General features: G+C 44.7%; 1 protein-coding gene across 6 annotated transcripts in view; it reads right to left on the bottom strand.

Moving 5' to 3' along the window:
• BIN1 (bridging integrator 1) overlaps window positions 1-19,658 on the bottom strand; it is a 131,001-nt gene that overhangs the window by 59,830 nt on the left and 51,513 nt on the right. Inside the window, exon 1 of one of the 6 annotated variants that reach the window (XM_073545336.1) lies at window positions 8,445-9,242. The exons of 4 other annotated variants lie outside the window; for them this stretch is intronic. In XM_073545336.1, coding sequence (XP_073401437.1) covers window positions 8,445-8,591 — 147 coding nt within the window. In that variant the 5' untranslated portion in view covers window positions 8,592-9,242. Of the gene's footprint in view, window positions 1-8,444; window positions 9,243-19,658 lie in introns of those variants that run through there. One more of the 6 variants, XM_073545339.1, reaches the window with a different exon arrangement.

Below are 19,658 nucleotides of genomic sequence, written 5' to 3' on the forward strand. Positions count from 1 at the left end.
AAGAAAAAGCAAGAAACAAATGTAACTAAACCATAAATAGCAAAATAAATAAATAAAATAAATAAACAAATAACAGTTGGGGGAGGAGGGGGGCACATAGGAGAGATTCACAATGGTTCACACCTCTGCAGATGGCATTGAGCTCCTCTCACTTGTCCCACACACATTTTGAAGGGGTGTACTGTGCACTTCCACACTGCAGATCGACTAAAATAGGGACCAAAGCTGAGCTGCAGGAACGTTTCATCTGTTTTCAGCTGGATTTTTCAGTGGGAATTTATGGAATGACCGGTACCAGTTTTTTTTTTAGTGTTAAATTATTCAGTTTATGGCGCACGTTACATTTGTGCAATAATTAGCAACATTTCTCACCTCTGGTCACTTTGCAAAAGTAGTGAGAAAATTAGGAATTGTGATGTAATGATATATGACGGATTTATGGACATCAGCCGGCTGACATGTGACGGGCCACTATATACAAATCCATTGGTTCAGACCCAGAATGTCAATGTCCCTTGAAATCTTTCTGAAATGTTAACAATGCTACATATAAGATTTGGGAGCCCCCTAAGAATGCTGCTCCCACCCTAGCGAGCAAGTGTGGAGCTTTACCAGGCACTGACATCAGCCCTGGAAACCGTAAAGATAAATGTCACAACAGCAAAAGAAACATCTACATTCATTCTACAATTCCATGGAAATCTGGACAATGTTACTTTAATCTCAAGAGATACGGGGCGGATACAGAAAAAAGCTCATATTCAAGGTATGTGCACAACGTGGGGCGGAAATTTCTGCACCATTTTTGCATCACTCGGCACGAAAAATGCAGCGACAAAAACGTTTGCATTTCCAGCATTTTTTTCTGCGTTTTAGGTGCAGATTTTTCCCCACTAACATGCATGAGATCTGCAACAAAAAGACAGAAAGACTTGACGCTTCAGATTTAAACCTGCATCAAATCACAAATAAGCAACATCTGCACCAGACTGCAGGATTCTCATTCACTTTTCTGGCATCAGGAAACCCTTCAGCTATTGTGAAAAAAGACGCAACATGTGAACATACCGATGCGGGCTCACCGCCTTGTATACTGTATTAAAAAAAATTACCAAAATAATATAGTTTCCATTTGTAAGAAAGAATAAGAAATGTCCAACTATAATTTAAAAAAAAATGTACTAACTCGTCTACACATTCATCTGTCACCACCAGAGTCTCCTCCAATGATCCTAAACTGACTGAACGAAACCACCGACATCGTCACTCAAGTCTCAGCGATGACAATGACAAATGGCTCCTAACAAAACACTTGTCACTTATCTGTCCATACACAGAGACTAGTCGCCTCCTGTCTTATGCTTATATAGCGCCATGATTATCACTGCCCCAATACAGCTCAAAATCTACATTCATTACCAGGATGATTTTAGGGATAAAATTAAATATATACAATTGTGGCCAAAACTTTTCAGACTTGAAAACAAAAGATGTGAGTCAAAGGTTTTCTGCGTCAGTGATTTTTATCTTCTAGTCAATCGTTTCTATGGTTACTGATGTACAATTATAAACATTTTTATACTTTTGTTGACAAATAAATGATGTTTCTGTGACTCCTCAATATTCCCAATGCTGCCCCTTATTCTCCAGACTTCTGCCCTTCTCTTCAGCAGCTGGATATCGGCTTCTGGGCAGATCCTGACTGATGGCCGCCCGTTCTTGTCTCATCAGAACTCGCAGTTTATCACTATTCCTGGGTTTTTGTTTGTCGCTTTATGAGAATTGACCACAAGATCCCAATGGGACTGAGATCATGGGAGTTTTTTGACAGTGGACCCAAAATTTCAATATTTTGTTCTGTGATTGACTTAGTTATCACTTATGCCTTGTGCCCTGGCCTCCATCATGCTAGAAAAGTATCATCAACACATTATCCTAGAGGATGGGAGACACTGATCATGGAGGAAGATTAGATCTCTATTCATGGCTATGTTCAAAAGTAAAATTTAAAATGACCCCCTCCAAGAATGTAACTACTATAATACTGCCCCTATCTACAAGAATATAACTACTATAATACTGCCCCTATGTACAAGAATATAACTACTATAATACTGCTCCTATGTACAAGAATATAACTACTATAATACTGCTCCTATGTATAAGAATATAACTACTATAATACTGCTCCTATGTACAAGAATATAACTACTATAATACTGCCCCTATGTACAAGAATATAACTACTATAATACTGCTCCTATGTACAAGAATATAACTACTATAATACTGCCCCTATGTACAAGAATATAAGTACTATAATACTGCTCCTATGTATAAGAATATAACTACTATAATACTGCTCCTATGTACAAGAATATAACTACTATAATACTGCTCCCTATGTAGAAGAATATAACTACTATAATACTGCCCTCTATATACAAGAATATAACTACTATAATACTGCCCCTATGTACAAGAATATAACTACTATAATACTGCCCCCTATGTACAAGAATATAACTACTATAATGCTGCTCCTATGTACAAGAATATAACTACTATAATACTGCTCCTATGTATAAGAATATAACTACTATAATACTGCTCCTATGTACAAGAATATAACTACTATAATACTGCTCCTATGTACAAGAATATAACTACTATAATACTGCCCCTATGTACAAGAATATAACTACTATAATACTGCCCCTATGTACAAGAATATAACTACTATAATACTGCCCTCTATATACAAGAATATAACTACTATAATGCTGCTCCTATGTACAAGAATATAACTACTATAATACTGCTCCTATGTACAAGAATATAACTACTATAATACTGCCCCTATGTACAAGAATATAACTACTATAATACTGCCCTCTATATACAAGAATATAACTACTATAATGCTGCTCCTATGTACAAGAATATAACTACTATAATACTGCTCCTATGTACAAGAATATAACTACTATAATGCTGCTCCTATGTACAAGAATATAACTACTATAATACTGCTCCTATGTACAAGAATATAACTACTATAATACTGCTCCTATGTACAAGAATATAACTACTATAATACTGCCCCTATGTACAAGAATATAACTACTATAATACTGCCCCTATGTACAAGAATATAACTACTATAATACTGCTCCTATGTACAAGAATATAACTACTATAATACTGCCCCTATCTACAGGAATATAACTACTATAATACAGCCCCTATGTACAAGAATATAACTACTATAATACTGCCCCTATGTACAAGAATATAACTACTATAATACTGCCCCTATGTACAAGAATATAACTACTATAATACTGCCCCTATGTACAAGAATATAACTACTATAATACTGCTCCTATGTACAAAAATATAACTACTATAATACCGTCCCCTATGTACAAGAATATAACTACTATAATACTGCCCCCTATGTACAAGAATATAACTACTATAATACTGCCCCCTATGTACAAGAATATAACTACTATAATACTGCCCCTATGTACAAGAATATAACTACTATAATACTGCTCCTATGTACAAGAATATAACTACTATAATACTGCTCCTATGTACAAGAATATAACTACTATAATACTGCTCCTATGTACAAAAATATAACTACTATAATACCGTCCCCTATGTACAAGAATATAACTACTATAATACTGCCCCCTATGTACAAGAATATAACTACTATAATACTGCCCCTATGTACAAGAATATAACTACTATAATACTGCTCCTATGTACAAGAATATAACTACTATAATACTGCTCCTACATACAAGAATATAACTACTATAATACTGCCCCTATGTACAAGAATATAACTGCTATAATACTGCCCCATGTACAAGAATATAACTACTATAATACTGCCCCCTATGTACAAGAATATAACTACTATAATACTGCCCCTATGTACAAGAATATAACTACTATAATACTGCCCCTATGTACAAGAATATAACTACTATAATACTGCTCCTATGTACAAGAATATAACTACTATAATACTGCCCCCTATGTACAAGAATATAACTACTATAATACTGCTCCTATGTACAAGAATATAACTACTATAATACTGCCCCCTATGTACAAGAATATAACTACTATAATACTGCTCCTATGTACAAGAATATAACTACTATAATACTGCCCCTATGTACAAGAATATAACTACTATAATACTGCCCCTATGTACAAGAATATAACTACTATAATACTGCTCCTATGTACAAGAATATAACTACTATAATACTGCTCCTATGTACAAGAATATAACTACTATAATACCGTCTTTATGTACAAGGACTGGAATTTTTCTTCACAGCAATAAGTATGTCATTAATTAAAACCGTTCTATATTTACACTTTGATGTCACATATTGTTATTTATATTTTTTTCTTATTGATGGTAAAACAAGGGGAATATGTTATTATTATTTTTTCTGAGATTGGAATGTAACACTCAGGGAGACGATGTTTTCTTTTGCTTTTTAGATCAGTAACATGTTACAGCTCGGCGGTTCCTGACCTCGCTTGACATGAACAGCGGTCGACCTTCCCAGAATCCTTCCGTGCTGCTATAGTTTACTGATATTGGTAATTTATGATCAAACACCAGAGCATCTTCATTCCCAGAGATCTCGCCGGGATAGGTGACCCTGTCCTCTAGAAATGATGTCAAGGAAGCTGAATGCTCAGACAATGTGTCATTATCTGCTCCTTGGAGTATGTTGTGGGATACAGCGAAACCTGTAAATTTAAGGGGTCCTGCAAGACATATAAGGGTGGGATTCAGGCATGGATTATCTGCTATGACACAGCCAACAATGAAGATGATCTTTAGAGCGAGGTTAGAATTAGGGGTAATGGGCCACCCACCCAAGGGCAGATTCTGGAGTTGAACCCTGAAGAACACAGCACTGTTCGGTACCACGACCCCTCAAACCCTGCATGTCACAGGATTAGTGTATGTATTCTACACTACAAGTGATACAATGTTATTAATGCACATAGACACTTTCATTATATACAACAGTGCTGGACTGAGGAGTCTAAATTCACAACAGGAGCCTTAAATCACATTTTCCTACATCAGGGACTCACAGACGTCTACTGCAGTGCTGAAGTCTCTGTATACAGCTGATACAATGAGCTCCAGCATAAACCAGTATGACGTGTGCTCCTGAGCGCCCCCTAGAGGTAGCTGCAGGATCACAGAATTGTCCCATTTCACTGGTTTATGTAGCGGATTTGGGGCTCAGAAACACAAAGCTCCGCCCGCTGGAATATATCCTGTGAAGAACATCAGCCCAGAATTATGATCCTAATAAACGGCATGAAGGCACAAGGTGGAGATTCACATTGAGAAACAAATGCACATTTTATATCTGAGTTTTCCCAATGCTTTGCATCAGTTCAGCGGGTGTGACACATTGAGGGAAAGGTATCAATTGTTTCTTTGGTTTTGGTGCAGACTTGTTGGAACCCATTAGGGAGTAATTCTGCTATGATACCAGTTCTGGGGAAGCTACAAGGTAGAGCAGTGAAGCAATGTTGTAGCAGGTGGCTGGAAAAAAAAATCACATTGGACACACCTCAGAATGATGACAGATCCCTACAGCTCCCAGGATGGTATGGATGAGTCACCCGAGAAAGGATTTATGGAGAATGCTTGGATTATACCGCAACCTGTGACTATAACAGCTGCTGCCAAACTCCAACTCCAACCTGTCCTGCATGATAAGGGTTGTACTTCTCCAACAGATGGAGAACCATGGGTTTGGTCTGTAGGTCATGTCCACTTAATATTATACACATCAATGCCATAAGTGTTAGTAACCATGGCTACATCATTATAGGACACAGTCTGTGGTTATTGTATCAATGAGGATATAGGAAATGTAATAAAAGCCTTCACCGCTCCGCGCTCCATTCATGGTTCAATGCGACACATGAATCATGATAATAAGCAATAAGATTGTGAGGTCTACCTGAAGCTTTCTATATCTCTAACCTGCCCACAAGAATAACACAAGCCGATCCTTCCATCAGCAAACACAAGATCTGGCTAATAAAACACAGAACCAGAGAGAACCAGGGCTGTCAGTCCCATGTAAATAAAGCCTAAACAAACTATTATTATTATTATTATTATTATTATTATTATTATTATTGCGACATTTATTCCATGGCACTTTGCATGTGAGGGGGGTGTACACAGGCCCGGATTAGCAATATAACCAACCGGGCATTTTCCCGCTGGGCCACTGTCACGTGGGCCGCTTGCCAGCTGCTGCGGCCACTGTTGCTCCTGCCGCCGGCCCTCTGCGGGCACGGGGGTGAAAGTTTCCAAGTTCCTCCCGCACTGCAGGGAGATAAGCCACCTCCCATCCCATCCTCGCCTTAGCATGAGACCCCATCCCCCCCGCAGCCACTCGCTTGCCTGCTCGCTCTGTTCGCAGTCACATGATCAGGAGCCTTTGTCCAGACCCCCGATCATGTCACCCCTGACTCCGCCCCTCCTGTGACCTCATCACAGGTCCTGTGCGCTCAGCCTTGCCTCTACCATCTGCAAGACTCTGCTTTGCTGTTGTCATGGTGCTGGTTGAGGTAAGTATGTGTGGGGTCAGGTTTTACAGTGTGGATGTAGCAGAGCTGTGTGTGTACGAGGTGTACGGAGCGGAGCCGTGAGTGTACGAGGTGTACGGAGCAGAGCCGCGTGTGTACGACGTGTACGGAGAGGAGCCGCGTGTGTACGAGGTGTACGGAGAGGAGCCGCGTGTGTACGAGGTGTACGGAGCGGAGCCGTGAGTGTACGAGGTGTACGGAGCGGAGCCGTGAGTGTACGAGGTGTACGGAGCGGAGCCGTGTGTGTACGAGGTGTACGGAGAGGAGCCGCGAGTGTACGAGGTGTACGGAGAGGAGCCGCGTGTGTGCGAGGTGTACGGAGAGGAGCCGCGTGTGTACGAGGTGTACGGAGAGGAGCCGCGTGTGTGCGAGGTGTACGGAGAGGAGCCGTGAGTGTACGAGGTGTACGGAGCGGAGCCGTGTGTGTACGAGGTGTACGGAGAGGAGCCGCGAGTGTACGAGGTGTACGGAGAGGAGCCGCGTGTGTGCGAGGTGTACGGAGAGGAGCCGCGAGTGTACGAGGTGTACGGAGAGGAGCCGCGTGTGTGCGAGGTGTACGGAGAGGAGCCGCGTGTGTGCGAGGTGTACGGAGAGGAGCCGCGTGTGTACGAGGTGTACGGAGAGGAGCCGCGTGTGTGCGAGGTGTACGGAGAGGAGCCGCGTGTACGAGGTGTACGGAGCAGAGCCGCGAGTGTACGAGGTGTACGGAGAGGAGCCGCGTGTGTGCGAGGTGTACGGAGAGGAGCCGCGTGTGTACGAGGTGTACGGAGAGGAGCCGCGTGTGTACGAGGTGTACGGAGAGGAGCCGCGTGTGTATGAGGTGTACGGAGAGGAGCCGCGAGTGTACGAGGTGTATGGAGAGGAGCCGCGTGTGTGCGAGGTGTACGGAGAGGAGCCGCGTGTACGAGGTGTACGGAGCAGAGCCGCGAGTGTACGAGGTGTACGGAGAGGAGCCGCGTGTGTGCGAGGTGTACGGAGAGGAGCCGCGTGTGTACGAGGTGTACGGAGAGGAGCCGCGTGTGTACGAGGTGTACGGAGAGGAGCCGCGTGTGTACGAGGTGTATGGAGAGGAGCCGCGTGTGTACGAGGTGTACGGAGAGGAGCCGCGTGTGTACGAGGTGTACGGAGAGGAGCCGTGTGTACGAGGTGTACGGAGAGGAGCCGCGTGTGTACGAGGTGTACGGAGAGGAGCCGCGTGTGTACGAGGTGTACGGAGAGGAGCCGCGTGTACGAGGTGTACGGAGCGGAGCCGTGTGTACGAGGTGTACGGAGAGGAGCCGTGTGTACGAGGTGTACGGAGAGGAGCCGCGTGTGTATGAGGTGTACGGAGAGGAGCCGCGTGTGTACGAGGTGTACGGAGAGGAGCCGCGTGTGTACGAGGTGTACGGAGAGGAGCCGTGTGTACGAGGTGTACGGAGAGGAGCCGCGTGTGTACGAGGTGTACGGAGAGGAGCCGCGTGTGTACGAGGTGTACGGAGAGGAGCCGCGTGTGTACGAGGTGTACGGAGAGGAGCCGTGTGTACGAGGTGTACGGAGCGGAGCCGTGTGTATCAGGTGTACGGAGAGGAGCCGTGTGTGTACGAGGTGGAGCCGCGCGTGTATGAGGTGGACAGGGTGGAGCCGTGTGTGTATGGAGTGCAGCTATATGTGTACGGGATGTACGGAGTGGAGCCAAGTGTGTACAAAGCATACAAAGCGGGCTTTTCCCACGGACACAGGAGTACACGGCGGAGCCCCGAGGAGCATTTTAAAACACACACATGACGTTCCACCTGAAGTGATGTGCTGGAAGCTGACCGGAAATGAGATAATTTCTTGAGGAGATTGTGACGGAACCAGGAATGCTTCAGATCCATCACCGTGTCCTCCTCCGACAGCGCAGACAGCAGGATCGCCTTGGAATCGGGGATGCCGGCCATGTGAGCGGATCATGATATGTCCTGCACCGGGAGGCTCAGGTGGGCACTACAATGGGAGCCGGGCTGCTATAGTATCTTTATAGAATCTTTCTTTATTTCTTTCTCTCTTTTTCTTTCTTCTCTGTTCTTTCTTTCTTTCTTTCCCCTCTTTCTTTCTCTCTCTGTTCTTTCTCTGACTCTCTCTGTTCTTTCTTTCTTTCTTTCTTTCCCCTTTCTTTCTCGCTCTCTGTTTTCTCTCTTCCTTAGTGCCAGTCAGTGTGCCCTTAATGCCAGCCACTGTGCCCTCAGTACCAGTCAGTGTGATCAGCAGTGCTAAATGGGTGCGATTAGGTGTGGACATGGGTGTGACTAGTTGTGAAATGGGTGTGGCTGGGCGTGGCCAAAATTTGCGGCAGCGCACTGCGCGCGCCGCAGTCTTTGTCCGTCTTTCCCTTCTTCAAAAGTTGGGAGGTATGATAGGGGCGGCTATGACCAGGGGGTCTGGTTGCCCAATAGAGAGCAGTTCTGCCAGGAATTCTGTCACCGTGCGTACAAAAGGGGACAGAGATTTGGGAGGAGTACTGTACCTAAAAGCAATAAACAGGACTGAGCTGAAATACTGGGCACAGCTGTGACTACATGTTATATAGTCGTGTTAATCTCCTCTCACTTCTTGTAATCTACAAGTGTACAGAGATATTATATAGTCACCATGTGACTAGTGGGCCTGTGTAACTTCAAATGCCAGGGCTGAATTTTAGTCCCAGTCCGGCCCTGGGTGTACATAATAAATACAAGTACAGTAATCTTAAACACTACAAGTCACGACTGATCCAGGAGGAGAGAGGACCCTGCCCGCGAGGGCTCACAATCTACAAGGGATGGGTGAGGATACAGTAGCTGAGGGTAGAGCTGGTCGTGCAGCGGTTTGGTGGATCGGTGGTTACTGCAGGTTGTAGGCTTGTCTGAAGAGGTCGGTCTTCAGGCTCTTTCTGAAGGTTTCCATGGTAGGCGAGAGTCTGATATGTTGGGGTAGAAAGTTCTTGAGTAGGGGGGATGTGCGGGAGAAATCTTGTATGCGATTGTGGGAAGAGGAGATAAGAGGGGAGTAGAGGAGGAGATCTGTACTCTGTACATCCATACAATGTATCAGTGCAGTAACTCTTCTGCAAACACAACAAAAGCCACACAAGCCTCCAGACCTGATCCCTAGCTCTTATCCACAACGATACATTGTAACAACCCATCAGCTGTGTGACCAGGAGAGGATTTGTAGTGTGAGAAAGTAAACAAAATGTTTCCAATCAGTGATTGCTAGAAGGGCTGAAAATGAGGAGTATCTGAGTCACACAGTATACTAGAAAACTGCTGAACTTGTTATTGTGGAATGATTTAAGGGAGTTAGTTCATCCTGACTGAGGCAGCTGGATGTCAGAATAGGAAGGCTGTGTGCACACGCTGCGGATTTTGCTGCGGTGTACAGTACAATGATTCCCTATGGGAATCAAAAACCGCAGTGCAGACGGTGCAGAATTTTCCGCGCGGATTATCTGCGGTTTTCAATCCGCAGAAAGAATTGACATGTCAATTCTTTCTGCGGATTCCCCTGCGGTTTGCCATCGCCTCCATTGAGGAGATGAAAAACCGCAGGGCAAAACCGCAGAGCAATCCGCAGGTAAAACCGCAGGTATTTTGACCTGCGGTTTCACCTGCAGACTTTACAAAATCCGCGCGGATGAATCCGCACCTAATCCGCAGCGTGTGCACACAGCCTAAAAGAAGTGGAAGGCCGCAGCCTCCAAACACTATTAATGGGCCCTGGGTGGTGCAGAAAAAAAAATGAACATACTCCCTACCAGACCAGCACTGCTCCTCCATTCTGCCACCCACAAGAGGCATCATGTGACTGGGGCCACTGATCGGCTGCAGCAGTCACGTGAAGCCAGGAGACAGATGAGGGATGTTGGCAGCAGACCGGTAGAGGAGCATGTGGTTGTTTTATTTTTATAAATATATTTTTCGTACCACCCTTGGCCCATTAAAGGGAATCTGTCAGCAGATTTTTGCAATGGAATTTGAGGACATCAAGAGGTAGCAGCTGAAACACTGAATTCAAGGATGTGTCACTTATTAGGCTGTGTGCTGTTGTTTACTTGCAATGAAGGTTTAATCACCAGCAGATTACACAGGTCAACGAAAAAAATTTTTTTTTCTGGTGTCCAAAATATTTTAATGAATTTGGGGTATTTTTGGGGTGCTGATTCTGAATATGTCATCAGTTTTGCCAGATTGGCTCAAGTTTTTGAGATTTTTGGTATCTTATTTATAGCACTTGTTGGTAAATGCGACGCATCATCTCATTAATTTCTTTGGATTAGTACTTGAACTGAGCAGTTCTCAATATAGTTTTGTGTTAATTAGTGTTCTAAAAGTTTGTTCATAGCTTGATTTTTGCACTAACTTTATGTTGTTGTCTGTTTTCCAGTGAAAAGCATGAACTCATCATGAAGAAGTTGTCTTAACGATCCAGACTCATTCTGTTACATTTGTGGTGAATATACACTGCCAAAACATAGAAGAAACATAACACACTTCGTAAAAAAAGTGTATTTTGCCTATTTTGGGGTTATGCTTGGGGACCAAGACAAGTTTTGGGCACCACACATAGTGTGCAAAGCATGTATCGAATTATTACGAAAATGGAGCAAAGGACAAAGAAAAAGCTTCAAATTTGGTGTTCCAATGGTGTGGAGAGAGCCAAAAAATCATCATGATGACTGTTATTTCTGTGCAGTGCAAGTGCAAGGATTCAATAAGCATAAGAAACGAAAATGGGAGTAACATGGAATCTGCAAGAAGGCCTGTCCCTCATTGTGAAGATGTGCCTGTACCTGTGTTTACCATAAATAACAGTCATCATGATGATTTTTTGGCTCTCTCCACACCATTGGAACACCAAATTTGAAGCTTTTTCTTTGTCCTTTGCTCCATTTTCGTAATAATTCGATACATGCTTTGCACACTATGTGTGGTGCCCAAAACTTGTCTTGGTCCCCAAGCATAACCCCAAAATAGGCAAAATACACTTTTTTTACGAAGTCTGTTATGTTTCTTCTATGTTTTGGCAGTGTGTATTCACCACAAATGTAACAGAATGAGTCTGGATCGTTAAGACAACTTCTTCATGATGAGTTCATGCTTTTCACTGGAAAACAGACAACAACATAAAGTTAGTGCAAAAATCAAGCTATGAACAAACTTTTAGAACACTAATTAACACAAAACTATATTGAGAACTGCTCAGTTCAAGTACTAATCCAAAGAAATTAATGAGATGATGCGTCGCATTTACCAACAAGTGCTATAAATAAGATACCAAAAATCTCAAAAACTTGAGCCAATCTGGCAAAACTGATGACATATTCAGAATCAGCACCCCAAAAATACCCTAAATTCGATGAAATATCTTTGGCACCAAAAATGCTGTTGACCAGTGTTATCACTGCTGGCCTACAGGAGCCACTGAGTCCATGTATGACCACACCCCCTCCTGTGATAATAAGCACCTCACTGTCAGTAGACCTATGTACATAGAGAGCCTAGTGTGGGTGGGGTCAGCTGTGGTGTGGGCGGGGTCATCAGTGGTGTGGGTGGGGTCAGATTCCTCAGCTCTGCTTCACGGTGCATCTTAAAATTCTGATTGCGTCACAACTGCTGCACCCAGAAAGGTAAGTGGCACATCGTTGGAATCAGGCTCACTAGCCCTATATTATGTTGCTCTCAGATTAAATAGCAAAAACCTGGTGACAGATCCCCTTTAATAAAGTATATAAAAGAGGTGGTCCACCAAAATGCAGAGCCCCTGCATAGAACAATGCCAACTTTGGAGGCTGTTCCACCCTTTATTGAGGTCACATACTCGTCACTAGTTACCAATTAGTGTTACATTTCCTCGGCACACTTATGTATCGATAACAGCCCATCTTCGGAAGTAGAAACAAAACGCTCCATTGTGGCAATCTGATTACTGGGCTCGCTCAAAGGGCAACTAAAGGTTTCACTGACGGTCAATACGTTGCAGTCGCTGATCTGGTCACAAGTATCTAGATTTTGTTCTCATCTTATTCCCGCAGGGTTGTTTTATTTTCAGTTGCAGAGATCCTGGCTTTTTTTTTTTTCATTTAGTGGCAATTTTTATGGTCTTTACAAGGGGGCGTGGTCACTTACTAATTAGTCTGAAGAGACAGAAGACACGCCCTCCAGACACCAATTAGCCACGCCCACTTGTAAATAACACAAACAAAACTTGCAGTAAATTAAACGGCCGAGATGTCCGGAACCGGACGGTGGATTGAAAAAAAAAAAAAAAAAAGCTGAAAACTCTGAGAAGTGGGAATAAAATAAGAGCAAAATGTGGACACTTCACCGGTCACAGGTCTTCATGAAAGGTGTCAATACATCTTCAATAGCTATTGGCCAAGTTCAGCTTTCCTGCCTCTCCCTCATACACGTGCATGCTCGACTGATCATACATATGTTCCAAATGGGGAGAGAGGAGTAAGCCGTCGCTCTACAGACACCCTGGTGGTGAATAATCTCCCGTAAGAAGTTACCATCCATTAGGAAGACTCCAGACCCCACTGTTCACATTACACAGATGTTCACCACACATTAATCTCATATTTTGGAGATTTTTAAAGAAAATGAAATATGAATAACCATTTATTTCACTTGAATGCATTTACATAGCAGAGCTGAATGTGTCACTTCTGATGCAGCAGAGCTGAATGTGTCACTTCTGATGTAGCAGAGCTGAATGTGTCACTTCTGATGCAGCAGAGCTGAATGTGTCACTTCTGATGCAGCAAAGCTGAATGTGTCACTTCTGATGCAGCAGAGCTGAATGTGTCACTTCTGATGCAGCAGAGCTGAATGTGTCACTTCTGATGTAGAGAGTTGAATGTGTCACTTCTGATGTAGCAGAGCTGAATGTGTCACTTCTGATGTAGCAGAGCTGAATGTGTCACTTCTGATGTAGAGAGCTGAATGTGTCACTTCTGATGTAGCAGAGCTGAATGTGTCACGTCTCCTGATGTAGCAGGGCTGAACGCGTCACGTTTCCTGATGTTGCAGGGCTGAATGTGTCACGTCACCTGATGTAGCAGAGCTGAATGTGTCACTTCTGATGTAGCAGAGCTGAATGTGTCACTTCTGATGCAGCAGAACTGAATGTATCACATCTCCTGATGTAGCAGAGCTGAATGTGTCACGTCTCCTGATGTAGCAGGGCTGAACGCATCACGTCACCTGATGTAGCAGAGCTGAATGTGTCACTAATCTTTTCATTTCCAGATACTGCTGGTAACACATTGTTAGGAATATCCATGAGCTTTTTTACTTCATCTATAAAGATATTCCCAACACGACAGACGTGTTACAAACAAGCCAAACCCGAACATTACTGACTCCAAACATCTCAGCTGTCCCTAAAATCCCGCATTCCACAAAAATTGGAAAAACAGATGTGTGGCCGCTGACCTAGTAGTAACTCAGGCCTCTCCTGTGTGGCTCCTCATGAGTCACCTTTTCCAAAATGTACAAACCTTTATTGAGGATCAGTATAGCTGAAAGTTCACAAGATTTAAAGGGAAGTACTTTCTACTTAAGGCTATGTGCACACACTGCGGATTAGGCTGCGGTTTATCACCTCTACAATGGAGGAGATGGTAAACCACAGCAGAATCCGCAGAAAAGAAGTGACATGTACACTGTCTGCAGAACTGCAGCTGCCAAAACCGCAGCAAAAACCGCAGCATGTGCACATAGCCTTAAAACTGCAGCATGTCACTTCTTTTGTGCGGTTCTGCTGCAGTTTTACATCTGCTCCATTATAGAAATCCACAGGTGTAAAACTGCAGGGGAAATCCGCACAAAAACTGCACCAAATCTGCAGGTAAAGCGCAGGTCATTTTACCTGCGGATTTAGCAAAATCTGGGCGGAAAATTCCACAGCAGAATCTGCAACGTGTGCACATAGCCTAAAGGGGCGTTGAAATTCACTCTACATTATTATTGAGGGGCCTGAGGGATTTTATGCAAGGATGCAAAGAGGTGATGCTGGCTCTTATCGCACCTTGTGAGGATTGCGGTCTAGTATGTCATGTTTCATGCAGCGAGAACATTATCAGAAAACCAAGTTTCTATGGGGAGAAGACAAAGAATAATGGGAGTTTACAGAAGAGTAAAAAGACTTAAAGTAAAACTCCAACTCCACTTCTGGCACCAGGGTCCAGGCCCAGAGGAGCCATAGAAAACATAAAATAGATCGCCACCTAGTGGTGACAATAGTCAGCTGAGATTTCACATAAATGGGGAGGGAAATGGTCCTCTATCCTAGTGACAGGAGGAAATGCAAACATCACTTGGCCTGGGGAAACTGCTCCAAATCCTCTGTGCTGCTGTTATAATGGTGGGTAGGAGGAGGTGATACAGGTTTTACTCCCGTGTTCCCGGGTAATGGCCACTCTGTGATCAGTTTGGAGCTGCTGCGTTACTTCTCAGCCCCGACGCTCGCCCATGTCCTTCTCCTTTCACACTCATCCTCCGCACTTTTTATTAGGCGCCATTCTTTTATCTATAATTAGATTGTTTCCCTGAAGAAAGGATGAAAAGGATGATCCAAGTCGGAATCTCCCGTATTTTATATCAGGCGGGTGACGGCAAATCTATATCAATGGGGGGGAATAAGTCGTAGAAAGGAAGCAGCACATCGTCTGCACCAACAACCAGAATGACAGGCGAGAGGAAAGGTGAAGCCACCATAGGCAAAAAGGTGACATAAAAGAGCACGATGCTGTCACAAATTTTGCCAGATGCAGTGGATATAGAAAGTCTACACGCCCCTGTTACAATGCCAGGTCATATAGCTTACCCAGAAGAATCATTTCTGAACATTTGCCACCTTTAATATCACCCATAATATGTACAAATCCACTGAGAAAGAAACTAAAGTCATTTTAAGTGGGAAAATACAAAACTGAAATAAAGTGGTTGCATAAGTGTGAGCACCCTCTTATAATTGGGGCATGGTTTTGTTTAGAATCAGCCAATCAAGTTTACCCTCATGTTACATAGTAGTCAGCGCTCGTCCGCCGTCATTTACAGTGATTCTGATTAACTCCAGAGAAAGTGTCGCTGTTCTAGGAGGATTTTCCTGATATTTTCTGGTCTGTAAACAGCTGACAACACAGCAAAGGATATCAGTGTGGAAACTTATCAGTCAGGAGAAGGGACAAAAACATTCTCAGACATCAGATCTGTGAAGACGTCATCAAAAAGGGGATGAAACTTGTGCAGATTTATGCAACCACATTATTTTAGTTCTTTTTCTTTTTTAACCTGAAAAGATTATTATTTGTCAATGGATTTGTGCAGATTATGAGAGACAATAAAGGTGGAAAAATATCCAAAATTATTCTTTTTTTTTTTTTTTTACATGTCAGAAAACTGGTATTTTCACAGGGGTGTGTAGACTTTTTATATGCACTGCAGTTAACTATTACTACTGTATGTAGTGCAAAAAATACTGCCACACAGTCACCAAATAAGGCCGGTTTCACATTAGCGCATTTTCAGCGCGCGCGTAGCTCCGCCCCCGAGCCGGCTCTCTGCCCGGCGTGCCCGCCCCTTGCTTGTAGCGCCGCCTACTAGCGGACAGCGGCGCCTGCGATCGGCGCACCCTATCTTTAGCATAGGGTGCGCAGATCGTGCGCAGGCCGTGCGCTAGTTGCGCTTTGACCTGTGCTGCGCACTTTTGACGGTGCGCCGTGCGCGCCAAAATCAAACTTTTCGGATTTTGGCGCGCACGGCGCACCGTCAAAAGTGCGCAGCACAGGTCAAAGCGCAACTAGCGCACGGCCTGCGCACGATCTGCGCACCCTATGCTAAAGATAGGGTGCGCCGATCGCAGGCGCCGCTGTCCGCTAGTAGGCGGCGCTACAAGCAAGGGGCGGGCACGCCGGGCAGAGAGCCGGCTCGGGGGCGGAGCTACCCCCGGCCGTGCGCGCGCTGAAAATGCGCTAATGTGAAACCGGCCTTAAATGTTTGGGCAAATTATGCAACATTTTAGCAAAACCTGCAAATGTTGGCTTTACAAGGGCAAACAAGTCATGAATATGCCTGGGTCAGTTCAAAGAATTTGGTGCAAAAAATGTCAACAGATCCCGCCGCGAGGAAAGAAAAAGAGAAAAATGATAAATCGTCCCCTTCATTTCTAGAAGAAAAAGTGCTGAAATGGCCGCTTTTAACCAGAACGATTAGTAATTATCGGCCTCTGCAATATGAACGATTGATTGTTTCGAGTGGTGGACGAATGACGAATGTACGATATCGTCTAAAAGTCTGATCGCACCGACTGCATCATCGGCAGATGTCCAACGTGCGCAGTGCGAGCCCCTTGTTTCTGTCTCTCCACGTTTGTCTGGTGTGTATGGAAGCGTCGCTCCACGTTTGTCTGGTGTGTACGGAAGCGTCGCTCCTCGTTTGTCTGGTGTGTATAGAAGCGTCGCTCCACGTTTGTCTGGTGTGTATGGAAGCGTCGCTCCACGTTTGTCTGGTGTGTATGGAAGCGTCGCTCCACGTTTGTCTGGTGTGTATGGAAGCGTCGCTCCACGTTTGTCTGGTGCGTATGGAAGCGTCGCTCCACGTTTGTCTGGTGTGTATGGAAGCGTCGCTCCACGTTTGGTGTGTATGGAAGCGTCGCCCCACGTTTGTCTGGTGTGTATGGAAGCGTCGCTCCACGTTTGTCTGGTGCGTATGGAAGCGTCGCTCCACGTTTGTCTGGTGTGTATGGAAGCGTCGCTCCACGTTTGTCTGGTGTGTATGGAAGCGTCGCCCCACGTTTGTCTGGTGCGTATGGAAGCGTCGCTCCACGTTTGTCTGGTGTGTATGGAAGCGTCGCTCCACGTTTGTCTGGTGCGTATGGAAGCGTCGCTCAACGTTTGTCTGGTGTGTATGGAAGCGTCGCTCCACGTTTGGTGTGTATGGAAGCGTCGCTCCACGTTTTTTCTGGTGTGTATGGAAGCGTCGCTCCACGTTTGTCTGGTGTGTATGGAAGCGTCGCCCCACGTTTGTCTGGTGCGTATGGAAGCGTCGCTCCACGTTTGTCTGGTGTGTATGGAAGCGTCGCTCCACGTTTGTCTGGTGTGCATGGAAGCGTCACTCCACTTTTGTCTGGTGTGTATGGAAGCTTCGCTCCACGTTTGTCTGGTGTGTATGGAAGCGTCGTTCCACGTTTGTCTGGTGTGTATGGAAGCGTCGCTCCACGTTTGTCTGGTGTGCATGGAAGCGTCACTCCACTTTTGTCTGGTGTGTATGGAAGCTTCGCTCCACGTTTGTCTGGTGTGTATGGAAGTGTTGCTCCACGTTTGTCTGGTGTGTATGGAAGCTTCGCTCCACGTTTGTCTGGTGTGTATGGAAGTGTCGCTCCACGTTTGTCTGGTGTGTATGAAGCCTGAACAGGAATCTTCCGATCTGATTTCATCCAGTTCTGTGATGTGGAAAACTCGCAAATTTCTGCAAACTTTTCTCTTCTCATCACTTTGAAAAATGGCAATAAAAATGGATGAAATCTGTGAGTGGAGTCGTGGCCAGCGACCATTCATCCAATTTATCAATGTTACGTTACATCTGCTGCAACTAATCAGGGCAAGGGTATGTGCACATGTTTCGGATTCGTGTGCGGACTTTTCCGCGCGGAATCTGCAGAATCCGCAGGTCAAAATGTCTGCGTTTTACCTGCAGATTTCGGCTGCGGTTTTACACCTGCGGATTCCTATAATGGAATGGGTGTAAAAACGCTGCGGAATCCGCACAAAGAATTGACATGCTGCGGAAAATAAACCGCTGAGTTTCCGCGCTGAATTTTTCGCAGCATGTGCACAGCAGTTTTTGTTTTCCATAGGATAACATGGTTCTGTACACCGCATGGAAAACTGCTGCAGATCCGCAGGGCCAAATCTGAAACGTGTGCACAGACCCTTAGTGGGATTTTCTGAATGGGCGAAGGATGGAATAATAATTAAAAAAAAAAAAAAAAAACAACATACTGTACTAAATCCCTGATCTGGCATGGCTCTGCTGCACTCTCTGCTGTGTCTGCTGAGATCGACCTCCAGTGTGGGGTGACACGTGACCGCTGCAGCCAATCAGCAGCTGCTGATCAACTGTGACAGTCACATTCTATCCAAGCAAAGGAAACCACTGATTGGCTGCAGCGGCCATATCATAACCCCACCGCCAGCTGACCGGCATGAGGCGCAGCAGCAAGTGCAATAGCATTACACTGGCCTACGAGGTGACTGTAGTGCTATTTTTTTATTATGCCACCCTGTCATAACACATTTACAGTACAATAAAACCGCAGTTACGGACAGAAAAGTGTATAAATACAGTCCCCAGGGAAGCGCCGGGGTACAGCCCCTCTTCCAGGGGCAGGTTAGTGAGGGGCAGCTGCACAGAAGCTGTATTTTTGCCTTGTCTAGATCTCTGGCAGCAGAGACTGTCACCAGGCCGCCTGCCCCTAAAGTAACGAGATGATGATGGCTCAGTGGTTAGCATTGCAGCACCGTTGTCCTGGGTTCAAATCCCAACAACATCTGCAAGGAGTTTGTATGTTCTCCCCGTGTTTGCGTGGGTTTCCTCCCACATTCCAAAGACATACTGATAAGGAAATTAAATTGAGAGCCCCATCGGGGACAGCGATGATAATGTGTGCAAACTGTAAAGCGCTGCGGAAATAAATATGTATGGACTAATTTTTTTAAGTGCAGTTCAGAACTTTCCTCAGCCTCACATCACAAATCTGTCCCAGCCGCCGTTCACAAAACATCCCAAGGAGAAAAGTGTTCCATAATGCGGATTTACAAGTTAATACAGGAAGTAACTCAGGATCAGTAATGTAATGTGTGTACACAGTGACTGCACCAGCAGAATAGTGAGTGCAGCTCTGGAGTATAATACAGGATGTAACTCAGGATCAGTAATGCAATGTGTGTACACAGTGACTGCACCAGCAGAATAGTGAGTGCA

Source organism: Dendrobates tinctorius, unplaced genomic scaffold, assembly GCF_039654945.1.
Source record: "Dendrobates tinctorius isolate UK_male_01 unplaced genomic scaffold, ASM3965494v1 ptg000143l, whole genome shotgun sequence".
Classification (NCBI taxonomy): Eukaryota; Metazoa; Chordata; class Amphibia; order Anura; family Dendrobatidae; genus Dendrobates; species Dendrobates tinctorius.